Raw genomic sequence first — 23,835 nt, 5'->3', positions numbered from 1 at the left:
GTTGGACACTGCTCTGAACCCAAGCTCTACACACTAGACATGTGGACTCAAGTAAGGCATAAGTTGTGCCATCAAAGGTTCACTGTTGTATGTGGAGAGAGATATAAAAATAGCTAAAATACAGCCTGATTATCATAAAAGAGGCAGCAGTTTTCAATCACTTATAACTGGATCAATTTATTGGCTCAAAATGTCAGGCAAATATCCATATTGATTGGTTAAGAGGGGACTGGTGCCTTTAATGATTTCCACCCAAAGAGGTCTAAAAGGCTGCAAACATCTTATAAAACCCTAGGCTCAGGAAATTCTTTTGGGTGTTGACTCCCACAATGTGCTCCATATTTTCTACTTTTCTGGCCTCTAAAGTCTCTATCCTTTGGGCTTCCCATCTAGATTCACTTCCTTGGCCTAAACCTTTCTCAGTGTTGCCACATTTGGATATCTGGAGGTGGCTTAAAAAGGAAGACACTTGGATGGATTTGGAATCACCTGTACAAGGTGCCTGTTTGAGAACACAAGTCTGCAGTCAGCAGATAATTTAGACAAAGGACATCCCTTTTCACTTTGTTCCACTGATGTTGGTTTTATCACTCCCAACCAGTCTGCATTCTCTGCGGCATCTCCCATTTTCTTCTATTTCAGGCGCTCTTCAGTGACTGTGGTATAATTACACAAAGCTGAAGTCCTTTTATTTTATCATATTTGCCACAAAGGCCTTATCTATTGACACTGGGAAGGACACAATGGTCTTAACTATGTTTCTAATGTGAAAGCCTTGGATATTCTGTCCTTCCCAGAATGTTCCTCTCCATTAGTTCATAACTACCGTGTATCCAAAATTTACATGGTCAAAGACTGTCCTCCAAAGACAAATAAGTTATAAAAGAAGATGCAGTTCCCATGTTCAGGCCCCTATTCCTCTTCCTGACAGTGACCCCAAAACTAAATACTGAGAGCAAAAACAGAGGCCTGAAGTGCTATGATCATCTGCAACACTCAGGAGAGCCTCCCCAAAACAAATAATTACCAACCCACAATGTCAATAGCGCCAAAGTTGAGAAAACCTGAGTTAGAACACAACTTGGATGTCGTGACAAAAAGACCCCAAAATGAAATTATTCCAACAAGATGAGAATGTACTTGCTTTTGTCTGGGGTGGGGAGGATGGATCTGTAACAAGACCCAGGCTCCTTCTATATTATTGCTCTGCACTCCTCTATGGTGTCACCCTTGACAAATGGTTGAAGCTGCTTTTGTGGCTTCACCTGAACATTCCGACCCACATGTACTGCTTTGCTAGGGCTGCCCTAATGGAACACCACAGATGGGGTGTAGCCACAGAAATTTATTTTCTCACAATTCTGGAGGCTGAAAATGGAGGTCAGGATGCTGATAGGGTTATTTATTTCTTGAGGCCTCTCTCCTTGGCCTGTGGACAGCTGCCTTCTCACTGTGTCTTGACATAACCTTTCCTCTGTATGCCCATATCGTCGGTATCTCTTCTTTTTATGAGGACACTAGTCATATTGGATGGGGGTCCCACCTTTATGATCTCATTTAACCCTAATTACCTCTTTAAAGACCCTCTCTCTGAATATAGTCACAGTGTGTGTTAGAGCTTCTAATGTGAATTTTGAGGATACACAATTCAGTCCATAACATAATGGGAAAGGAAGAGAAATTACAGGGCAAACAACTGTATTTTGGGGGGATTTTTCCTAAGAGTTATATAAGTCATTCTCTTGCATATCATTGGCAAATGAGACAAAACTTTGTCACAGGTGCAACCCAACTGCAAAATAGGTTGGGAAGTCTGTTCTCTAGCTTGGCAGCCATGAGCACAGATAAATCTCAGGAAGCAATGTTATTTTAGAAAAACTATTAGAGAAAGAGATAGAAGTTTAAAAACTGAAAGTGACAATCTGTTCTAATTTTGATTTAGTGGTTCCCCAATATAATGCCTCTTGGATTCATCCCAACCACCAGGGCCCATGAGATAATGAAACCAATTCCTACATAGAATCCCAGTACTGCAGATTCCAAACCCATCCCTACATCTTCTTTCATTTAGAAAAGTGTCACAAAACTGCAGCCACAAGAAAACACTTCGTATTTCCTCAGTGGCAGTCTTGAGTCCAGGTAAATTTACTCCCACCCTGAGTTACACCGTGTGTCTCTTATTTTTGTCTTTAAAAAAGTAGTGAGAAAGGCTCTGTGGCCAGGGAACTGGAAGAGAAAATGCCTATGCTGTTGCCCTTTAAATTAATTTCCTTCTCTGCCCATGAACACCTGAGCCTCTGCCTTAATGACTGAGGTTGAGATGTGGTTCTTAAAGGCATACAGTTGGAGAATATCCTGGATAAGATCATCTATTAATAATACATTGACAACTATCATATCTAATATGCATTTTAAGAAAGACCTAGTAACATTGTAATACAACTTATTTTAACATACATTCACTCAGTTAATATATTAACACTGAACAGTTAGAATTCTAATGCTAAACTTTCAAGCAGTTTATGCAGCTAATGGCTGAAACCAGGCTATTGCCTGAGTCACTTGCGGAACTTCAGTAACAGTCTGTATATTTATGTGAAATGCCACTAAGCCTAATGGGAGTGATGGATTCATTATTGAGTTGAAAGAAGGTGACCCTTCACAACTGCCCAAGAAGCATCCGTCTAAGAAAGCCACTCACCATTCTTCTTGTAGAACATAATTTCTCCTTTGAATTCCGTTTTCTCCTCCAGTGACTTTTCTATTTGAAGCATCAGCTGTTCATTGGTTTCAACTCCAAATAAGAATTTGCAGCTGCAACTCTTCTGCATGACTTCGGTCCGGGCGAATCCAGCGAGCTCACAGAAGCCATCAGAACAGTAGACTATGGGGAACCCCTTAGCCACCTGGGCATTCGCAAGGATGAAGTTGCTATCTGTAAAATGACAAGGAGACACTCAGCCACCACACGAGTGTGAGGAACTCTTTCTTTTCCATCAGTTTCAGTAACAAATTATGAGCTTGTGTACTTAGCTAACAGTGCATGTCCTGATGTGCTAGGGTGGGAAGACACTCCAAAACATGGAGCAGCGGAAGTGCGTAGTAAGCTCTGACTTTGGCTTGCATTTTGAAACACACTACAGAAGGAATACAGTATTCACTGGTCTGCTTTGAGGCACTTATTCCCCAGCTGGCAGTCCAGGTAGGACACTTTTGGGCTTGGCTTCAGGTTCAAACCTTGAATCTGCCACTTGATGTATACATAAACTTGAACAAGTTACTCACACACTAATCTCCTGTTTCCTTAGGTTTGGTTTCACTAAAGGCAGACCCTGAACGGAGATTCAAGTGTAAGACATTGACTGGGCAGATAACTTCAGGAAGTAAGCAAGTGGGGAATTGAGAAAAGGAAGGAAAGAAAGGTAATAAAGGGTAGGAGAAGAGGGTTTTATTGCTATGGCAGCTGAGGTCATATAGGGACCCTAGAAGTAACAGAGGACCGCAGCTTGGAATTTGCCCATTAAGGGAGAGAAAGGTATGTTGCTGGAATTATTGAGAAATGTACATAAGGTACTTAGTGAAGTCTCTGATACAAATAAGTATTCAATAAAAATTGTTGAGTGTTAGTCACACCTTTATGGATTTTTTTAAAGATTTTATTTGTTTGTTTATTTATTTGTTTGTTTATTTTAAGATTTTATTTGTTTGTTTATTTATTTGTTGGTTTAAGAGAGAGAGACAGATAGTGAGAGAGAACAAGAGTGAGAAGAAGGAGATAGAGGGAACCTGATGAGTAGGGAGGCAGACACAGGACTCCATCCCAGGACTCTGGGTTGATGACCTGAGCCAGAGGCAGATGCCTAACTGACTGAGCCAGCCAAACGTTATGATTATTATGTTAACAAGTAAGAATCAGAGGTTATTATGTTAACAAGTAAGAATCAGAGGGCAATCAAAAATAGCAGAGTATTGCGTGCTTGAAAGAACTCCTGGGGGACAGTGTGAGAGGCAATATTCAGGGAAGCTTCCTGCTGGGTGAATTTCTTTTCGTACTAATTGTGAGATTTGGGTATGATATTTATAAGCAAAAAGATGCATATTGGAGATGGGCTGTCAGACAAGGCCTTTATAAAAACCTGTTCGTAGGTGACTTTAGGTTCAGAATGAATTAGGGACTATTATTAAATAATTCATTCATTCTCTCATAAAACAAATGTTGGACACTGTTTCAGATAATATTAGAGGCTGGGATTTTTAAAATAACACAAGTAAAAATGGAAAGAACCACAGTATAAGTTGTTAAATGAAAAAAATCAAGATTCAATATAATATGTTATTAGATGAACTATTTGTCTGAAAATATATAAACACATATGAACACATATATGTGTATCCAAATATGAAATACTTGTGTGTACTTAAAAATAAGTGGAATAACTTGGCAACTGTAGCTATCTTTAGAGAGAGTGACTTTAGGCAAAGTGGTAGGCACACTTATTTTTACCATACACCTACTATACCCTTTGAATGTTATACTAAATGCTTTATATATTGCCTATTCAAAGAAACAGTATTTAAAAAAAAAAAAAAAAGTTTGCAGTAGACAGCCTGTCTTACATGCCATGAGAAAGGAGGAATTCTAGATACTTTCCAATGGCCAGTAGGTCAAGCACTGCAATCTCTTCTGTGGGCTTCCTCATCCATTTTTAAAATATCTGTTTCACATTTCCATAGTCGTCTATCAGCTGACTGAACCAAATCCACTCGATCCAGCTTTGCTCCAACCAGCCCCTGAGCCCAGAAGGCCAGTTCTAGTGCTCCCATCTATATCCTGCCTGAGCTGGGCTGGCTGGTCTACCCTCCCAGTCACCCTTCTCCCTGTGGAGAAAAGCCAGAGCTAAAGCTCTACATTGGGAAACCTTTGATAGCCTATTTTGAAGCCATGGGAGTGAATTAAATTATCCAAGACTAATATTTAATTCTGCCACACTTTGCAGAAGGATTTATTAACTGTGGACTACATGTTGGACTTTGTTGCAGGTGTAGACACAAAAAGTTTTTCATGCAGTTTCTGCCCTTGAAGATCAGTAATGCACCTGCACGAGTTCCCCAGGAGGTCCAGATGTAGGCATCCTCCTACTGCGTTATGGTCTTTATCCAGTGACTTCACACAACCATGGATCCCTCTTTAGCCATAATTTCCCTTCCTCTTCCCATTCTAAAACTTTGGTGGAGAGATTGTTTAGAAAATGCAAATACATCACACAGGCAAAGTACTCAAACATCCTGAAGGAGCTTTTAATGCATTTTCAGAAACCATTTTTCAGTCGACTCCTGACATGTTTATTGACATTCTACTATATGCCAGGTGACTTGATTCTACAATATGGCAGGTCCTAGGGTGAGGTAAGAATGGGTGTTAAAAGATGAAGAATGGGGGCACCTGGGTTGCTCAGTGGGTTAAGCGGCTGCCTTCAGCTCGGGTCATGATCTCAAGGTCCTAGGATCGAGTCCTGCTTCAGGCTCTCTGCTCAGCAGTGAGTCTGCTTCCCCCTCTCTCTGCCTACCTCTGCCTACTTGTGATCTCTCTCTGTCAAATAAACTGAGCCACCCAGCTGCCCCATAAATAAAATCTTAAAAAAAAAAAAAAAAGAAGAAGAAGAAGAGGAGGGTATAGTCCCCTAGCTCTATATTACTACAATTTAATTAAAGAAATGCATGAATATCAATAACACTAAAATACAGCTTACGCTTTTGTACCAAATCAATGATACACAGATAGTATGTACTACCAGAGTTGAGAGATTCAAGGTTCTAAAGTTTGAAAATGATGAGCTTGGAGTAAGAAATAGGTGAAGCTGATTTAGCAAAAGTCCTGGAAGGTCAGAAGCCAATGCCTGGATGGAATAGGCAGAGGGTGGAGAAACAGTCATTGGAGATGAGAATAAATTACACTGCATTTTGTCCTCAGGTCCAGTTTTCCCATTATTTAAAGGGCTACAGTAATTTTCTTGTATTAGTATTTGTCTGCTATACCCTTTCTCATCTTGCTTTACTTTCAACCCTTCTAGGGATGTATTTTAGTTGTGTCTTGCACATGCCATGTATTTAAATTTTTGAAAAGTACAATATGAAGGAGTGCCTGCGTGGCTCAGTCAGTTAAGTGTCAGACTCTTGATTTCTGCTCAGGTCATGAACTCAGGGTCATGAGAGCATGGGGCTCTGAGCTGGGCATGGAGCCTGCTTGGGATTTTGATTTTTCTCTTTCCCTCTCCTGCTAACCCCTACCTTCCAAAAAAAAAAAAAAAAAGTATAATATGAAGATACTTCAATCAACCTGAGCTCAATAAATTTTACTTTTTATCATTTTTACAACTTAATTTGTGCTTTTCTCCATTGTTATTTTGCCTTTTCCATTCTTAAAAATTAAGAACTACAACTTAGCTAAAAAATTATACAATATTTAACATCATCAATAAACATCCGCCATAGATCATACATCCAGTATGCAGATTTTATTTCCCTCCTTCCCCAAAGAAGAAACACAAAACTTGAATTTTTGTGATAGCCATTCCCATTCATATAGTTTTTCCATTTATATATATATATCCTCACACAACATACTGCCTATTTTTTCCCTGATTTTATGACATATATTTTAGTATTTCCTACTAAATATTTCTTAGTGAGTTGGCTCTTTTATTAATTTCCTTAACATCCTTATAATTGTTTACATAAGAAGAGACCAGCTCTCCTGAGCTACAATAAGCTTTTGAAAAAAGCTAGAGTTACCAGATTGCCTGAACTGTGTGTTTTAATTGAGGATTATAGTGTGTTTGGGGTATTTAATTCTTCCTGCAAATATACTGCAAAAACAAAGCAAAAAAAAAAAAAAAAAAAAAAGTCATGTATTTGGCCTTTCTGTTTATATTTAGTACTTGTCCTCGATATGTAATTGCATTTCAATTCCAAAGAGAATTTAGTGGCAGTCAGTGCCTCATAAAGCCTAGTGTGCGAGCTACATGAATAGTCCTTCTGTGCGGGAAAGAGTAGCTCCTCATACCCAGCTATCTGCTTGGAAACATATGCTTTTCTGAATACCAGTCCTGGAATCTCCAAAGCAACATGACATTTACTTTAGAATTATGTAAAACAAAGCCATTGCCATAATGATTATGAACCCATCATGGATATATCACTATCCATACAGAAGCTAAGAGTATTTAACCTTTTAAGGAATCAATTACACATATGTGATATGCATCTAAATGCCACACAGCTTTTCCCTGCTTGTTTCTAGGTCATCTTTTTGTGCAAATTCAGTTTTGAAGTGCCAGTAAACAGTAGGATCTAAATGTGTTTACACTTGAGGCAGTTGATTCTTTCTCTATGCTTCCTTAGCAAAAAGCTTGTGTAGATCATCAGAGGCAATCTCAGGGTTAGGAGAGACCCTGGTCCTTTGGTCAGACTTCCCAAAATATTGCACCATTTTCCACTCAAATGGAGATGTACTATTCTTGTCAACTTCCCAGGCTCTGTGGGAATGGTAGAAGAAATGGAAAGATAAAGAAGAAAAAAGGAAAAGGCAAAGTCAAACCACTACTCTTTTTATCTTTACATGTGTCCCTATTTTCCTGAGAACATTGAGGACTGGAGAAGTTTAGTTTCCAGCCCAAGGTGTGAAGCTAGGGATTAAAACCATTTCTCTATTTACTATATACTGCATTCCTTCTGTAAAGAAGTGATATGTTCTCTATTTCCAGTAGGTATGGTTAATTCTAGAAAAGCCATTCTAGAAAATAGGTTAAAGCTAATTCTAGAAAAATGGATTCTTTTACCTCTTCTGCTCTGTGAACAGCCCAAACCAATAGTTTTCTCTACAGAGATCATTTATTAAAAGATCATTGACATGTATCAACGCAACAATAAAAAAATAAATAATTAAATGATTAAATAAATAAAATGTCAAGTTCAGCTTTAAAGAAAAGTTCATTGATGACATCTCCCAAACCAGTCTGTGTCTATCAGCAACTTCTATGTCACCTCATTTCCTTCAGAAAGTCAGTATTTCAAAAACATGACAGGAACTTTCTTGGTTCCAAAATATTTTGCACAGGCTCACTCCAGAGGCAAAGAACTGTAGCTGCTATTCAACAGATCAGGTTTCTGATCTCCTCATGCCCTTTAGTGTAGATCAGAGTCCTTCTAAAACTCTTTCATTAAAATATCCCTCCACTTGCTGAAGCCATAAATTTGTATTCCAAGGGACCTGGGGGCATTGATCTAAGTTCTATTTTGTTTTTGAACATGTTTCATAAAATCTATCAAAATTTTGTCTTCTACTGTGTTGTATATTCATGTTTGAATGTTTTTGATTTGTTTTAATATGGTCCTGCCAAATGTTTAACTCATTTGAAACTTCAGGAAGGTGTGCTGTTTGTTTTCTGTGATTCTGTGCATACCATTTAGCACACCTCAACAGAACATACAGTTGAGACTCACGACTCAAGGTAGACTAATATGGGAAACAAAGACAAAAGAAAGAATTAAATTTTCCTACTGCCTGCCGCCCACTGACAAGTCCTTGAAACAGGTAGAGTGACCTTCCTCTGAAGCAGGAGAGCGAGATTCTTTTCTCACAGTCAAAGAATGAATTTCGCAGACAAAGCGGAGTGAATAAAGTGATAGAGTTTTATTAAAGGAAGATACAGAAAAAGCTCTTGAGAGAGAGGGGGGTCCCGACAGGGTTACCAACTTGGGACACCACTGACAGTCTTTTATTTAGAACTGACCAGAGAGCTTATCATTCTTGTGATGTCTTGGCTTGAGTAAGGACTGGTGATAACATCTTTAATGGCTTAGTTCTTTTTTGGGTCTGGTTATTCTTTGTTCATCATAGGTGACTGTCATAAAAAAGACACCCTTTCACACACGTCTGGGGCATGGTGGTCTGGTTTGTTCCCTTATCTCTGGTTTCCTTACACCTCAGCATTTTGGGGATTTCTGTAAACCTAATCCTATAGCCCCCTACCTATCTCTCTCTATCTAGACCCACCTGTCCCTTACTCACGTCTGGGAGCTCAGCTGCCTCAATGCCAATACTTTACTAAGGGCAAAAGGCAATCTTTTCCTTTTTTATTTGCCTGTATTATACCGATCCCTGGAATCCTGTATGTCTTCTGTAACATATAGAATTTCCTTTGGAAATTTCCTTTATCCCTACCCCTCCCAACAAGATACGTTAGCAATCATTCTCCAAGCTTATGGTCCATCTGAAGGGTCTCATGGCTGAGTTTTTACTAAGCAGTAATAAAACAATATTTTCCTAACAATAGCTAGACCCCTCCGGGTCCTGAAAACCTTGTTCCCAAAATACTTTGGAGGTTTGTGCTGTCCCTAACCCTGTTCCAACTTGAAAGTATATAACCAGTCACCCATCACAACCCCAGGGCCCCTCTTTCTGCCCATGGGTCCTGCCACAGAGCTTTAATAAAACCATCTTTTTGCACCGAAGACATCTCAAGAATTCTTTCTTGACCATTTGTTCTAAACCCCAACATTTCTACATCATGGATTAGTGCATGATCAGAAGGATTAGGCAGATCCAAATTAATCTGTCCCAGAGGCCTCAAATACTTCAAGACAACCATCTCAGTATCCAGTCTAAAAATTCTTCACTATGGCAGACTCCTGGAATTGTTCAAACCAAAGTCAGTGAGTGATACTTGGTGTCAAGAAGGAACCTGTATTCCTTATTCTTTCTGCCCATGACACAGAAGTAGAGACTCTGATGGTCCAAATCTATTTCTGAAATGTGCTTCTGGTATTGGTTCTCTTTTAAAACCAAATCTCACCCGCGCTAGTGAGTACTCTATGAGCATATTCTGCAGACAAAGCAGATGGGTAAATTTGAATCCTCCCATTGTTACAGAGAACAAGAAACAAACATGAACTTTTAACCTTCATTTAGGAGTTGCTCCCAGGCTCTCTGAATAACATTCACATACAGGTCCAAGAAAGACAACATCAGTACCCCTCATGATATTGATCACGGTCATCTCGACAGAATACTTTATTCAGGCAGGTAGAATATGAATGTCTCTGACTTTAAAATATTTAAGCCATCTTTGCACTTTATATTGATTTCAGGCAGCTTAATTGTTTAATTAATTTCCAAGTATGATGGCATCTTTATTAGATTGATGGTACCAGTTGCAAGCTGAAATCCTCAGTGTGCCTGGCACCCAAATTTGGAGGTTGCTTAGACTGGGGACTTTTCTAACCTTATTTTAAAAAAAAAAAAAAAAAGCAGATGAAAAATTTGCAAAGAGGAATTCTCATGGTCCTTGCCAACTATGCATCACCTAGTAACATGCTTCAGAAGGTCATATTAGTACCTTTCATTATTTATTTATGGTCTGATTTTTTTTTTAAAAATTGTATGAATTATCATGCCAGACAGACAAAAACAAGAGGAACATTGTCACAAAGCAAATCTCAAAGCTAGAAGTCTAGTGCTGAAGCACTAGTAGTGCTTTCTAGTAGTAGAAAGCCATAAGCTGTATCTGTCCATGAGAATATCTTGCTCTTCTCAGTCCAGTAAAGAAACAAACACACAGACAAATATAAACAAATGTGCTTTTCCATCTTGCCACTGAGAGTGCAGTCCTAGGCCAACAACATCAGCCTCAGCTGGGAACTTCCGGGAAATGCAGACTCTCAAGCCTCACCCCAGATCCCCTAAATTACAGTCTGTACCTTATCAAGATTCATATGCACATTCCTAGTGGAGAAGCTCTTTTAGAATATCACTGGAGAGGTATCCAAGAGCCTAGTGACAGTAAAGCACTGAGAAAGGGCACCTAGGTGGCTCAGGATAAAAACAGAAAACAAAACAAAACTTCTTTCTCATTGTAAATACCCTTTGTAAATTGTGAATTTTTGTACCATATGCATATAACACCTATTCAAAAGTATCTTCTTAAAGTTTATTTCACCATTCATCTAAATGACTGAATAAAAACAATTCAGTTAAAAATAGGTGGTAAACTTGATGAAGTTAAAAAAAAGTCTAGATAAATAAATTCTGAAATTTCCATAAAGATAAAAGCTCTTTAAGACAAATACATGTTAGGCAAATTTAGTACACTTTTTTTTAATGATTTTATTTATTTATTTATTTATTTATTTGACAGAGAGAGAGAGAGAGAAATCACAAGTAAGCAGAGGCAGGCAGAGAGAGAGGAAAGCAGGCTCCCCACTAAGCAGAGAGCCCAATGCAGGGGTTGACCCCAGGACCCTGAGACCATGACCCAGGTGCCCCAAATTTAGTACACTTTTTATCATAAGTTGGTAAATAGCAAAATCACTAAATTTTACAAATTCCACTTTTTCAATGGTGTGAGCTTCAGTATTGAGCTATACTAATTCTCCGGTGTATGGTCTCTTAAGAGTTCAGGAAATGAGTTTAATTTTGAAAAACAATGATTCTGACTCATTACAGGGTGACAGGATTTATCAAAAGTAAAATGAATGAGGGAGAAACTTCAGCAAACCTCACAGACAATAATAAAATGTATGTCGTGTTTTATCCACAATTGATTCCCTACAAACACATTTGAAATAATGTTAAAATGTGCCCTACTTTTCTCTAGGTCTTTGTCTTACAGAGTTCACCTTTTAGACAAAATGATCTTTCCACATCATTGGTTTACTTTTTAAAAAATTAGTATTGGGCACCTGGGTGGCTCAGTGGGTTAAAGCCTCTGCCTTCCGCTCAGGTCATGATCCCAGGGTCCTGGGATTGAGCCCCGCAGCATCGGGCTCTCTGCTCAGCAGGGAGCCTGCTTCCCTTCCTCTCTCTGCCTGCCTCTCTGCCTACTTGTGATCTATCTGTCAAATAAATAAATAAAATCTTAAAAAAAAATTAGTATTACTATCTATACTCTGCCATTGGGATGTACACGCCAAGGAACGGGGGTTTGATTTATGTGTTCATTAATGTAGTTACAACTTCTAGAACAGTACCTGGCATATAGTAGATGCTCAGCAATTATTAAAAACATGACTAAAATAAACATGTAGCCTATAAGCTCTTAAGAAAGCATACCAAAAGAAGTCCATGTCGTTTAGCTCAATCTCTTGTGTTGATCAGGTAGCAGGGATCATGTATTACCACCCTCCTTGTTTTAAAGATAAAACTAGTTTGGTCCCTAACAGCTCGTCCTGTGCTCCCATTTTTCATCCTGACGTGCTACTTTTAGTAAAGTCTTTGGTAAGCAGAAATAGACAATTTCATCTTCTATTAGAAAATGAATTAAGCAAAAACAGTCCGTTAAATGATGTTCAACAAAGCCCTTTCACCTAAATATAAAATGAAGACATTATAAGGCACTTCTACTTGGTAAAGAAAACTACCATGTGAACACATGAATTAAGCATTTTGGAATCATTAAGGACTCTTTAGAGTCATTAAGAAGCTGCTTTCTTCTTTTATAACCCAGGATGCTGCATTTGGGCCACTACCACAGTGAAGAAGGGAGACTAACCAGTTCCACATCGGGCCTACTGAAAAGACCTAGGTCTGTTGTAAACATCTCTTCATTTGCGTATCTATTATATCTTAATTTGCATATCTATCATCTCTTCATTTGCATATTTGTAACTCTTGTCCCACCCTACCTTCCTCCCCCAAATCAATTATGAACCTTGGGTGAGCCTCCTGGGAAGAACAAGTTTTTTCCCTGCTTTTGCTAAGAGCACAGGAAGAGAAAGCTCAGTGTTCATTCTTTCCCCCTTTTGAACATACACACTGTGTGGTTTAACACTGCCAACTCCCCCCAGAAGAAGGGTAAGGCAGTTGGATGAAAACTGACTGTGGGGAAAAAAATTAAAAAAAAAAAAAAACTGGGTAAGTTTTCTGCCTTGGTATTCGTGGAGCCTGAATTTTCTGGCCCAATTCTCATTTAGTATAATTTTATTCTCTTAAATAAATGTAAATTACCAAATATGTAGCTAATCGTGGTTTAAATTTTACACATTTGTGAAAGTTTCTTAGCGGTTTATTTAAAGACAAAGTAAGACCCCATGACAATATTTTTGTTCTGATAAACTTATTTATTTTGGCATCTTATTTATCCTACTGAAAGGCAGAGCAGACTACATGGAACCCAGCAAATGAAACCAGCCATATTCTATGAATACCCAGATTCCCAAAATATTTAATTTAACTTGTCCCCTGGTTATCTCCTAGCGCAACCTATTTTGCTCCCAATTATGTTTATTTCAAAAATATTTCCTTTTCATTTCAAACAGACTGGAACAGGATCTTTACTTCAAACATACATAAATGTTTTTTAAAAGTGATTAAATCAGCCATATTTTGTTATTTTTTTTACACTTAAAGGCCTTTTAATTTTGAATTTTTGAAGACACACCAAATAGATGAGTATGTCCAGTACCCCAGGATGGACTGGCTTCTCTCTCGCCATTCAAGGGGAGATGTTTATATTCTGTGGGAGCTAATGCAATTCAAATGTTTTTCATAATTTGGTAGCATTTTCCAGAACCTCATCTGTCTACTGCATAATCTTCTCAGCTTCACAGTACTCATGTTAGATTAAACAGGAAAGACGAGCGGTTTTGCAACAGATGATTGTTAGTTAAATAGCAGGAAACACAAGAGTAAACGAATTAGATAGTTGCAGATAGTCCATGGCCGTAATATTAGTACATTTATTCTAGTGTCTTTGTAATAAGGCAGAGACAGTGCAAAACTTTAATTAAGGTGATACTTGCTAGAGACAGATCTCTGAGAATTTGTAGGGGAGGTGGCAGCCGGAGGAAGATGGCAAAAACTGAGACGCAAACCAACGCAGATGAATGCTGCCTCTGCTTTAGGAAACCGAGAGGAACAGAACGGAGGCAGCGAATAAACCAGACAGGCAGAAATAAAGCAGATAAGAGCTGCTGTTTATTAAACAGCTGTGGTATGTCAGGCATTTTGCATTTTAAATTTCTGACCCTCACAAGAGCATCTTACTGTCAGTGTCATTAGATATGGAGGGACTTCTGCTCAGAAAGGCTGAATAACCTAAAAATGCTCCACGGCAAGTTAAAATATCCTTAAGGGCTACAATATTCCTGATCTTGGTGCACTGAGGACAGGCAGAGGGGAGTAGAATTCAGATCTGAATAAGGGTTCCCTGTCACCAAGTTCAGTGCTTCTCCAAGTTCAGCACTGGTTCACCTGGTCCATGGGAATCTTCTAGTTCACTTCTTAAGGTTGCAGTTTCACAGACCTAGGGGTCTATTAAATTAGAACCTCCAAGATATGGGAGCCTAGGATCTGCATTTTAAACCATTTATTACACAAAAAATTGAGACATTCTGCCTAATGGAAGGAGGTTCTGATTATATACCCTAACCCCAATTTAAGAAGGTGGTATCCCCTTTGCAGATGAGTACATACTCAATCTTCAAGGTGTAGGATTCCATTCGATATAATAACGCCTTTGATTTTATGGATTTCTATAATTCCTAGAGAGACTTTCAATAACTAACTCAGTGCATGAAACTAAAGAAGCTCAAAGTTTGGGGAGGATTATGAAGGTCAATATATCACCAATGCCCAGTCCATAATCCTTTAATCTTCCTCTACAATATCCTATCTTGTGGTTGCCCAAGTGCCCTAATGATGGGATACCACTGTTTCATGAACCGGTGATATGAGTGTTGTGATTATGAAAGGTACTGACCTATCCACATATAGATGTAACACCTACTCTTGGTCTTACTACCTAGAATACTCTTTGTAAGGCGAATTTTGCCTACCATTCTCCCTTTTTATTTTATTTTTTAAAAGGGAGGTTGAGGAGCAGAGCAAGAGAGAATCTTAAGCTGGCTCCATGGTCAGTGCAGAGCCGGAGGGGGAGCTTGATCTCACAAACCTGAGATCGTAACCTAAGCCAAAAAGAGTCAGAAGCTTAACTAAGCCACCCAGGTGCCCTGCCACTCTACCATTTTTTTTTTTAAATTTTATTTATTTATTTGACAGAGATCACAAGTAGGGAGAGAGGGAGAAGCAGGCTCCCCGCTGAGCAGAGCCCAATGTGGGGCTCAATCCCAGGACTCTGGGATCATGACCCGAGCCAAAGACAGAGGCTTTAACCCACTGAGCCACCCAGGTGCCCCTCTACCATTCTAATTTCTTTAAAGGACTTCCACTGCAGTAGAATAAAACTCAAACACCCTCTACCATGGTCTACAATATGCTACTAAGATTTCACTTACTCTTTTTTTTGGTATCTGACATTTAAGAATATCAGAGCTGTTCCTCTCAGCTCTCTCAGGGGCGTCTGGGTGGCTAGTCAGTGGAGCATCTGACTCTTGGTTTCTGCTCAGGTCATGGTCTCATGGGTCCTGGGAGCAAGTCTCTCATGGAGCCCTAAGCTCAGCAGGGAGTCTGTCTGAGATTCTCTCCCTCTGCCCCTCCCCCTGTTCACATGCACTCTCTCTGTGTCTCTCTAAAATAAAGAAATAAATCTTTAAGCAAACAAACAAAAAAAGGATGTTCTTCCCAGCTCTTTCCTGCCTTCAGGCTTTTTGCTCATGCATTTCCTCTCTCCGTGATTCATCTTTAGGTCTCAATTAAATTGTCCACTTTTCAGAAGATTCTTTCCTGACCATCTTATCTAAATAAATCACCCACCACATTATTCTCTATCACTGTATCTTCTTTCTCCTTTAAGAGTATTACTATTTGTTTTAAGATTTTATTTATTTATTAAGTCAGAGGGAGAAAGAGCTGGCACAAGCAGGGGGAATAGCAGGCAGAGGGAGAAGCAGGTTTTCCACTGAGCAAGGAGCCCGACATGGGACTCAATTCCAGAACCCCAGGATCATGACCTGAGCAGTAAGGGAGACACTTAACTGACTGAGCCACCGAGGCATCCTGAGTATTACCATTTTTAATGATATTTCAACACGCCTCCTTATTTGTTTATGATTTATTAACCACTCACACCCAAACTGACTACCCACAAAAACTACAAACACAAAACTATAAACTCCATAAGGAAATTATCGGTCTTATTGTCTATCCTATCATCAAACATGCTCTGTGGGTATGTATTTTTTTCCCAAATGAATGTTATCTGAGATGCGCAGGCACGTGCCTGCATACGCTCACTCTGACATCTTCTTCCTCAGTGAATGGTACCAGTATGTCTGGGTTCTGCTGTCCTGATACAATGGAGGTCACCTAAACATAGAAAACTGTCTTTTCAGAAGAAATCTCATTTCTGTTGATGTTCAGATGTTATATGAAACACCTTTTAGACCTAAGTCCTGAGGGGGTATACATAAAACATATCTAGTGGCCATTTTACACTTTGGATGAACATTGGTCTATGTACCAGAATCTTAAAATTGGATTCTAGCTCTCTCGGTAATAAACTGAGTGAGCATGTCCAAGTCACTTCCTCCTTCTGGGCCTTAGTTATCTCATACGGAAGGTGAGGGGCTCACATCCAAGATCCTTTCTACCTCAGACACACGCTGGTTCAATGAATTACAGGCACAGACGTACGCATCAATGGTGACTAGAATTTAGTCACTATACAATTTTAATTTTAATCTTATGAATCAAAGGAAGGAAGGAAAGAAGAAAGGAATGAAGGAAAGAAGAAAAGAGTAAAGACAGACAAAAGGAAAAAGACCGTGAATATTAGAATCTAGCAAAAGAAGCATCTTAAAACAACACAGAATGTCTCAAACTAAAATTCTTCCACCTGGGTGGCTCAGTAGGTTAAGCCTCTGCCTTCGGCTCAGGTCAGGATCTCTGCATCCTGAGATTGAGCCCCATCGGGCTCTCTGCTCAGCGGGGGAGCCTGCTTCCCTCCTTTCTCTGCCTGCCTCTCTGCCTAATTGTGATCTCTCTCTGTCAAATAAATAAATAAAATACTTAAAAAATAAATAAAATAAATAAAATTCTTCTATAGTGTCAGGAAAGGGTTTGCATGAGGTACTAGTATACGCTTAGAGCCAGAGCCAAATTCTGCCACATTTCACTTTTGAGAAGAATATAAACTAACTTTTCTGAACTTTATTGTCTTCCTCTTGTGAAACAGGAGGTGATTGTTCCTTCACATAAAATACCTAACCTGATGCCTGGGGGGGGGGGGGGAGACATTACTCAGTAAATCATAACTTTATTATTTCTTTCATTATTTTCAAATATTTCCCTCTCTGGGATTTGACACTCAGATCAGTTAAAAACTGTATTGATTTTTGATTCAGGAAACTAATTTATATTGTATTCTAATTCGGGGGATACATTCACCATTCATTCCACCAATATTTATTAATCACATATGTGCCAGGCATTGTGCTAAGTATTAAGAAAGGAGAGAGGGAGGGAGGGAGGAAGGAAGGGAAGAAGGGGAAGGAAGGAAGGAAGGAAGGCAGGAAGGGAGGGAGGCAAGAAGGGGGGGAGGAAGGGAGGGAGGGAGGGAGGAAGTGAGGGAGGGAGGGAAGGATGGAAGGAAAGGTGAGTCAGATGGTGACAAAAGCTATTAAAGCAAAACACAGCACGGTGGGAGAATTGGGAATGATGAGTGAGAATTTTTTTCATTGGTGTAATTTAAATTACCATGATCGGGGAAACTTCCCTGATAAAGTAACTTTTGAAGAGAGATCTAAGGGAAATAAAGGGTGATCCATGTGGATACATAAAGTACTTCCAGGCAGAAGAAAGAACAAGCTCAAAGACATTGAGATGGGAATATGCTTAGTAGGTTTGTGGAATAGCAGAGAGAGTCCAGGGGGTGGCACACAGTGGTCAAGGAGAACCTTGGTGGAGATGAGGTCACAGAGATAGGGGGGTGAGTCTTCCAGATCATTGAAGGAGAGTAAGCCTTGGTAAGGGCTCTAGATTTTGCTGAGTGTAATGGGATGGCCTGGGTTCATGTCAAGGGGTAACTTTATTCTGACCTCTATAATGAAAGGCCCATTCTGTCTATTTTGTATAGAATAGACTGTGGGAGAACATGCAATAGACTGAGAACAGTCAGAGGCTATCCCAAGAGTCTATTTAAAAAGAGATAATTTAGACCAGGCTGGTAGCAATGGCTGTGGTGAGAAGTGGCTAGACCTGAGGCATCTTTAGGAATAGCTGAAAGCATGCGCCAATGGATTCAATTGGGACGGGAGAGGAAAAAAAGAATCAAGAAGTGATGCCAGTGATTCTGTATTAGAAACTAGAAGGGTAGAGGCACATTTTATGAGATGGGGGAAAAAAAGGAACCCTGAAGATTTGAGAGATTTCAAGAGTTTGGTCTACATATGCTAATATTAAGAAGTCCATTAGGCATCCCAGAGAAGATGTGAAGTAGGCAGCTGAATAAATGAGTCTGAAGTTAAAGAAGATATCCATACCAAAGATATAAATGTGGACTTGGCAGGAATGAGCTCATTCAGGAAAAGAGTATAAACAAAGCAAAGATGAGGTCTGGACACTAAGTACAGAAAATGTCAACATCGAAAGGTTGGAAAATTCAGGAGAAGCCATTGAACAGGAGTGAGAGAGGGGTCCATCAGGTGGAAGGAGTACCAAAGAGGTCATGAGAGCAGGCAAGCTAATCATGAGGTCAATGCTAAGTACATCTCATGCTCTAAATACGATTTGGAGTATAGATTTTTAAATGAATCAATATAATCATGTTTTGAGTCAGGAGACTCCAGAGAAGATGAAGTTCACAGTGACACTGTACACTCTACGAAGAAGAATGACCTTGAAGCTACCAGTATGACTTCCACCCCATTTCCCTGCCTTGGTTAAGAGCAGATATGTGAGATGAGGTGCTAGATAAATCGATATTATTCCGATGTTAGTTCAAATGAGTTTACCTTTAGTATAAGCGTATCCTTTTATCATCAAGCTAATTGGCCATACTGGAAAGCATAAGGAAACCAGAGAAGAAATAAAAATATTGGCCATCATTTAGCTCTTCTCAGTTGGTAATACTGGTAATGATTTTAAACTAGTTTCTAAAACTTTTTGCTGGTTACATATTAAACAATCATGAATAACCATATAATGGGTGAAACTGGTTTTATTCACTTGTCATTACATGGCTAGGTTAGTACGTTCTGTCCAATAAGACATTTGGATAAGTCAGTTTGAAGATTACCAGTAAGATATTTTCATTTCCATTAAAAGGCGATATGAAAAGAGAACTGCTCTGTTTCTTTTTTAAAGATATTTATTTATTTATTTGTTTGTTTGTTTGTTTATTTATCTAACAGAGAGAGCAAGAGATCACAAGTAGGCAGAGAGGCAGGCAGAGAGAGGAGAAGCAGGCTTCCTGCCGATCAGAAAGCCCACTGCAGGGCTCAATCCCAGGACCTGAGATCATGACCTGAGCTGAAGGCAAAGGCTTAACTCACTAAGCCACCCAGGCACCCCAAGAGAACTGTTCTGACCATGCAGGTCATTGTGCCCTTTTACTTTCTCTTACTCCTCATTCCTGCCTTGCAACTTAGTTGTGGAATCTAGAGCTATGTCAGTCATTTGAGACCCTGAGACAGCCTTTCTGCATTTGGCTGAACTATCGGATGGAAAAAGTCTGGATTCTTTATACCTTTGACTAGCAAAACTAATGTCAGCATATATATTTAAAGTAGTTATGGGTAAAATACATAAGCGTGTGTGTACTAATTCTCATTTCGTTACATATTTTTTGGCTATTTTTGTAGTTCCTCTATTTATTCTCTTTTGCTCTTTTTTTGTGGTTTGATGACTTTCTTCGGTGGTATGCTTATATTCCTTTCTCTTTCTCCTTTATGTCTTTACTAAGGTTTTTGCTCTGTGGTTACCATGAGGCTCACTAATTAATTGTTTGTGGTAGCCATTTTTTTTTAAAAGATTTAAATATTTACTGAAGAGAGAGAGAGAGAGAGCACACACATGCATGAAAGCACTCAAGCAGGTGGCGGGGCAGAGGCAGAGGAAGAGAAGCAGACTCCGCACTTAGTGCAGAGCCCAATGTGGGGCTTGACTTCTTGACCCTGAAATCACGATCCGAGCCTAAATCAGGAGTGGCACACTCAACCACCTGAGCCACCCAGGCACCCCGCATTCCTTTTTTAAAAATTGCTATTGTTTTTGTTCACCCCCTTCATCCATTTCTCCATTCCACCCCCACCCCTGCTCTTGCAACTAATAGATACTGCTCTAGCAATAATCTCTATCTATGAACATAATTTTCTGTTGTTATTGGGGGGGGGGCTTTAGATTACACATACAAGAGAGATCATATGGTATTCGTCTCTCTGTCTGACTTGTTTCATTTAGCATAGTGCCCCATGTTGCTGCAAATGACAAGATTCCATTCTCTTTATGGCTAAAAAATATATCACAACTTCTTTGCCTATTCATCCATCAATGAACAGTTAGGCTTACTTTCCTACCTTGGCTATTGGAAATAATGCTAAAATGAAAATAAAGATGCATATATATTGTTGAATTAGCATTTTTGTATTCCTCAGATAAATACTCAGTGTAAAAACTGCTGGATCATACTGTAGTTCTACTTTTAATTTTTGGGGGGAACCCTCATACAGTTTTCCAGAGTGGCTGCACCAATTCACATTCCCACCTACAGTGCATGAGGGCTCCCTTTCCTCCGTATCTTTGCCAACACTCTTTATTTCTTTTCTTTTTGATACTGACAAAAGATGATCTGACAGACGTGAGGTGATAGCTCATTGTGGTTTTGATTTGCATTTCCCTGATAATTAACGGCATCGGATATTTTTTCATATAACTGTTGGCCATTGTATGTCTTCTTTAGAAAAATGTCTCTTCAGATCTTCTGCCTGCAGTTTAATCAGATGATTTGTTGTTTGTTTCTGTGTTTCTTTGTTTTGCTGTTGAGTTGTATGAAGCCTTTATATATTTGGATATTAGCCGCTTATCAGATAAATGACTTGTAAATACTTTCTCCCATTCAGTATGTTGCCTTTTCATTTTGTTGATGGTTTCTCTTGCTGTGCGGCAGCTTTTTAGTTTGATAATAGTCCTACTTGTTTATTTTTGTTTTTGTTGCTTTGCTCTTGATGTCAGATTCAAAATCATCGCCAAGACCTAGGTCAAGAAGCTTACCGCCTATATCTTCTTCCTGGAAGTTTTATGGTTTCAGGTCTCCTGCTCGAGGCTTTAATCCAGTTTGGGTTAGTTTTTGCATACAGTGTAAGACAGCAGCCCAGTGTCATTCTTTTGCATGTGGTTGTCCGGTTTTCCCAACACAACTTGTTGGAGACTGTTCTGTTCTTTCCCCTTTGTATTTTCTTAGCTCTTTGTCATACATTCGTATGTATGGGTTTATTTCTGTGATCTCTATTCTGTGCCTTTGATCTATAGGTCTGTTTTTTATTCCAATACCACAGTTTTAATCACTCCAGTTTTGTAATACAGTTTGAAATCAAGGAATATGATGCCTCCAGCTTTGTTGTTCTTTCTCAAACCTGCTTAGGTTATTCAGAATCTTTTGTGGCTCCATACAAATTTTAGGATGATTTTCTCTATTTCTGTGAAAAACGCCATTGGAAATTTGATAGAGATTCCACTGAATCTGTAATTTGCTCTGAGTCTTATGGACATTTTTAACATGATTCTTCCAATCCATGAACATGGGTATCTTTCCATTTATTTGTGTCATCTTCAATTTCTTTCATTAATATCTTGTAGTTTTCAACACGCAGGTCTTTCTGGGGTGCCTGGGTGGCTCAGTGGGTTAAGCATCTGCCATTGGCTCAGGTCATGATCCCAGGGTCCTAGGATCGAGCCCCGCACCGGGCTTCCCATTCAGCAGAGGATCTGCTTCTCCCTCTCCCTCTGGCCCTCACCAGGGGAGCTTGTGCTCCCTCTTTCTCTCTCACTATCTCTAATAAATACATAAAATCTTTTTAAACAAATATACAGATCTTTCACCTCCTTGGTTCGCTTTATAGCTAGGCATTTAACTCTTTTTGATGCAGCTATAAGTGGGATTGTTTTCTTAATTTCTTTCTGATAGTTCACTATCACTGTATAGAAACACTACTGATTTTTTTTGGTATTGATTTTGTATCTTGCAACCTTACTGAATTTATTTATTAGTCCTAACAGTTTCTGGTGCAAGTCTTTAGGATTTTCTATATATAATATGTCATGTGCAAATAGTGACAGTTTTACTTCTTCCTTCCCAATGTGGATCCCTCTTATTTCTGTTTCTTGCCTAACTGCTGTGAATAAAAGTGGTGAGGGTAGGCATCCGTGCCTTGTTCCTGAAAGCTTTTAGCTTTTCACCTCAGAGAATATTTGCTGAGGGCTGTCTCATATGGATTTTATTACACTGAGGTCCATTCCCTCAATTCTGGCTTTGTTGAGAGTTTTTATCACAAGTGGATGTTGAATCTGTGAAATTTTCTTTTTCATCTCTATTGAGGTGATAATATGATTTTTATCATTTATTTTGTTAATAAGATGTCATCACATTGACTGACAAGCAGATCTTAAAACATCCTGACATCCCTGAATAAAACCCACCTGATCATGGTCTATGATCCTTTTAATGCATTGTTGAATTCAGTTTGCTGATATTTTTGTTGAGGATTTTTACATCTATGCTCATTAGAGATATTGGCCTATAATTTTACTTGTGACATCCTTGTCTGATTTTGGTATTCAGGGTAATGCTGGCTTCAAAAGGTGAATTTAAAAGAGTTCCCTCCTCTTCTGTTTTTTTTTTTGTTGTTGTTGCTGTTTTTTGTTTTTTTGTTGTTTTTTTTTTTTTTTTTTGGAAGAATCTGAAAAGAATTGGTACTAATTCAATTTTGAATGTTTGTTAGAATTCACCAGTGAAACCATCTGGTCCTGAACTTTGTCTGATGGAAATTTTTTGATTTAATATCCTTTCCAGGAAGAAGTCTGTTTAGATATTCTATTTCATAATGATTCAGTCTTGGTAGGCTATATGTTTATAGGAATCCATTTTTTCCGTGTTCTCCAATTTGTTGACATATAATTATTCATACCAGTCTCTTAAGACCCTTTCTATTTTTGTGGTATCAGCTGTAACATCTCCTCTTTCATTACTGATTTTATTTGAGCCCTCTCTTTCTCTTTGTGAGTCTAGCTAATTCAGTTAATTTTTCCAAAGAACTAGCTCTTAGTTTCACTGATCATGTCTATTGTCTTTTGGGTCTATGTTTCATATAATTTATGCTCTACTCTCTGTTATTTCCTCCCTTCCACTAGCTTTGGGCTTCTTTTGTTCTTTTTCTAGTTCTTTTGGTGTAAACTTAAATCATTTGAGACTTTTCTTGTTTCTCAAGGTAGGCTTTTATCACTATGAACTTCCCTCTCAGAACTGCTTTTGCTGCCTCCCATGTTTATTTCCATTTGTCTCAAGGCATATTTTATTTCTTCTTTGGTTTTCTCATTGACCCACTGGTGGTTCAATAGCATGTTGTTTAATCTCCACACATTTGTGACTTTTACAGTTTTCTTAGAAATTAATTTCTAGTTTCATGTTATTGTAGTCAAAAAGATGTTTGCTATGTTATCAGTCCTCTTAAGCTTATTAAGGTTTGTTTTTTGACCTAACATATGATCTAACCTGTAAAATGTTCCATGTGCACTTGAGGAATGTTCTGTATATGCCTGTTATATCCATCTGGTCTACTGTGTCTTTTAAGGCTGATGCTTCCTTATTTATTTTCTCTTTGTATGATCTATCCATTGATGTAAATGGTGTGTTAACCTCCCCTACTATTATTATATTGCTGTATTTT

General features: G+C 38.8%; 1 protein-coding gene across 3 annotated transcripts in view; it reads right to left on the bottom strand.

The window, feature by feature from the left end:
- Nucleotides 1–23,835, bottom strand: part of KCNH8 (potassium voltage-gated channel subfamily H member 8) — a 373,867-nt gene that overhangs the window by 246,065 nt on the left and 103,967 nt on the right. For all 3 annotated transcript variants that reach the window (XM_082729065.1, XM_082729066.1, XM_082729067.1), the window contains exon 2: nt 2,702–2,935. In XM_082729065.1, the coding sequence (XP_082585191.1) occupies nt 2,702–2,935 (234 nt within the window). The remainder of the gene's footprint in view (nt 1–2,701; nt 2,936–23,835) is intronic.

Source organism: Mustela nivalis (genome assembly GCF_964662115.1).
Source record: "Mustela nivalis genome assembly, chromosome: 1".
NCBI classification, from domain to species: domain Eukaryota; kingdom Metazoa; phylum Chordata; class Mammalia; order Carnivora; family Mustelidae; genus Mustela; species Mustela nivalis.
This window is presented reverse-complemented; position numbering and strand designations above follow the sequence as displayed.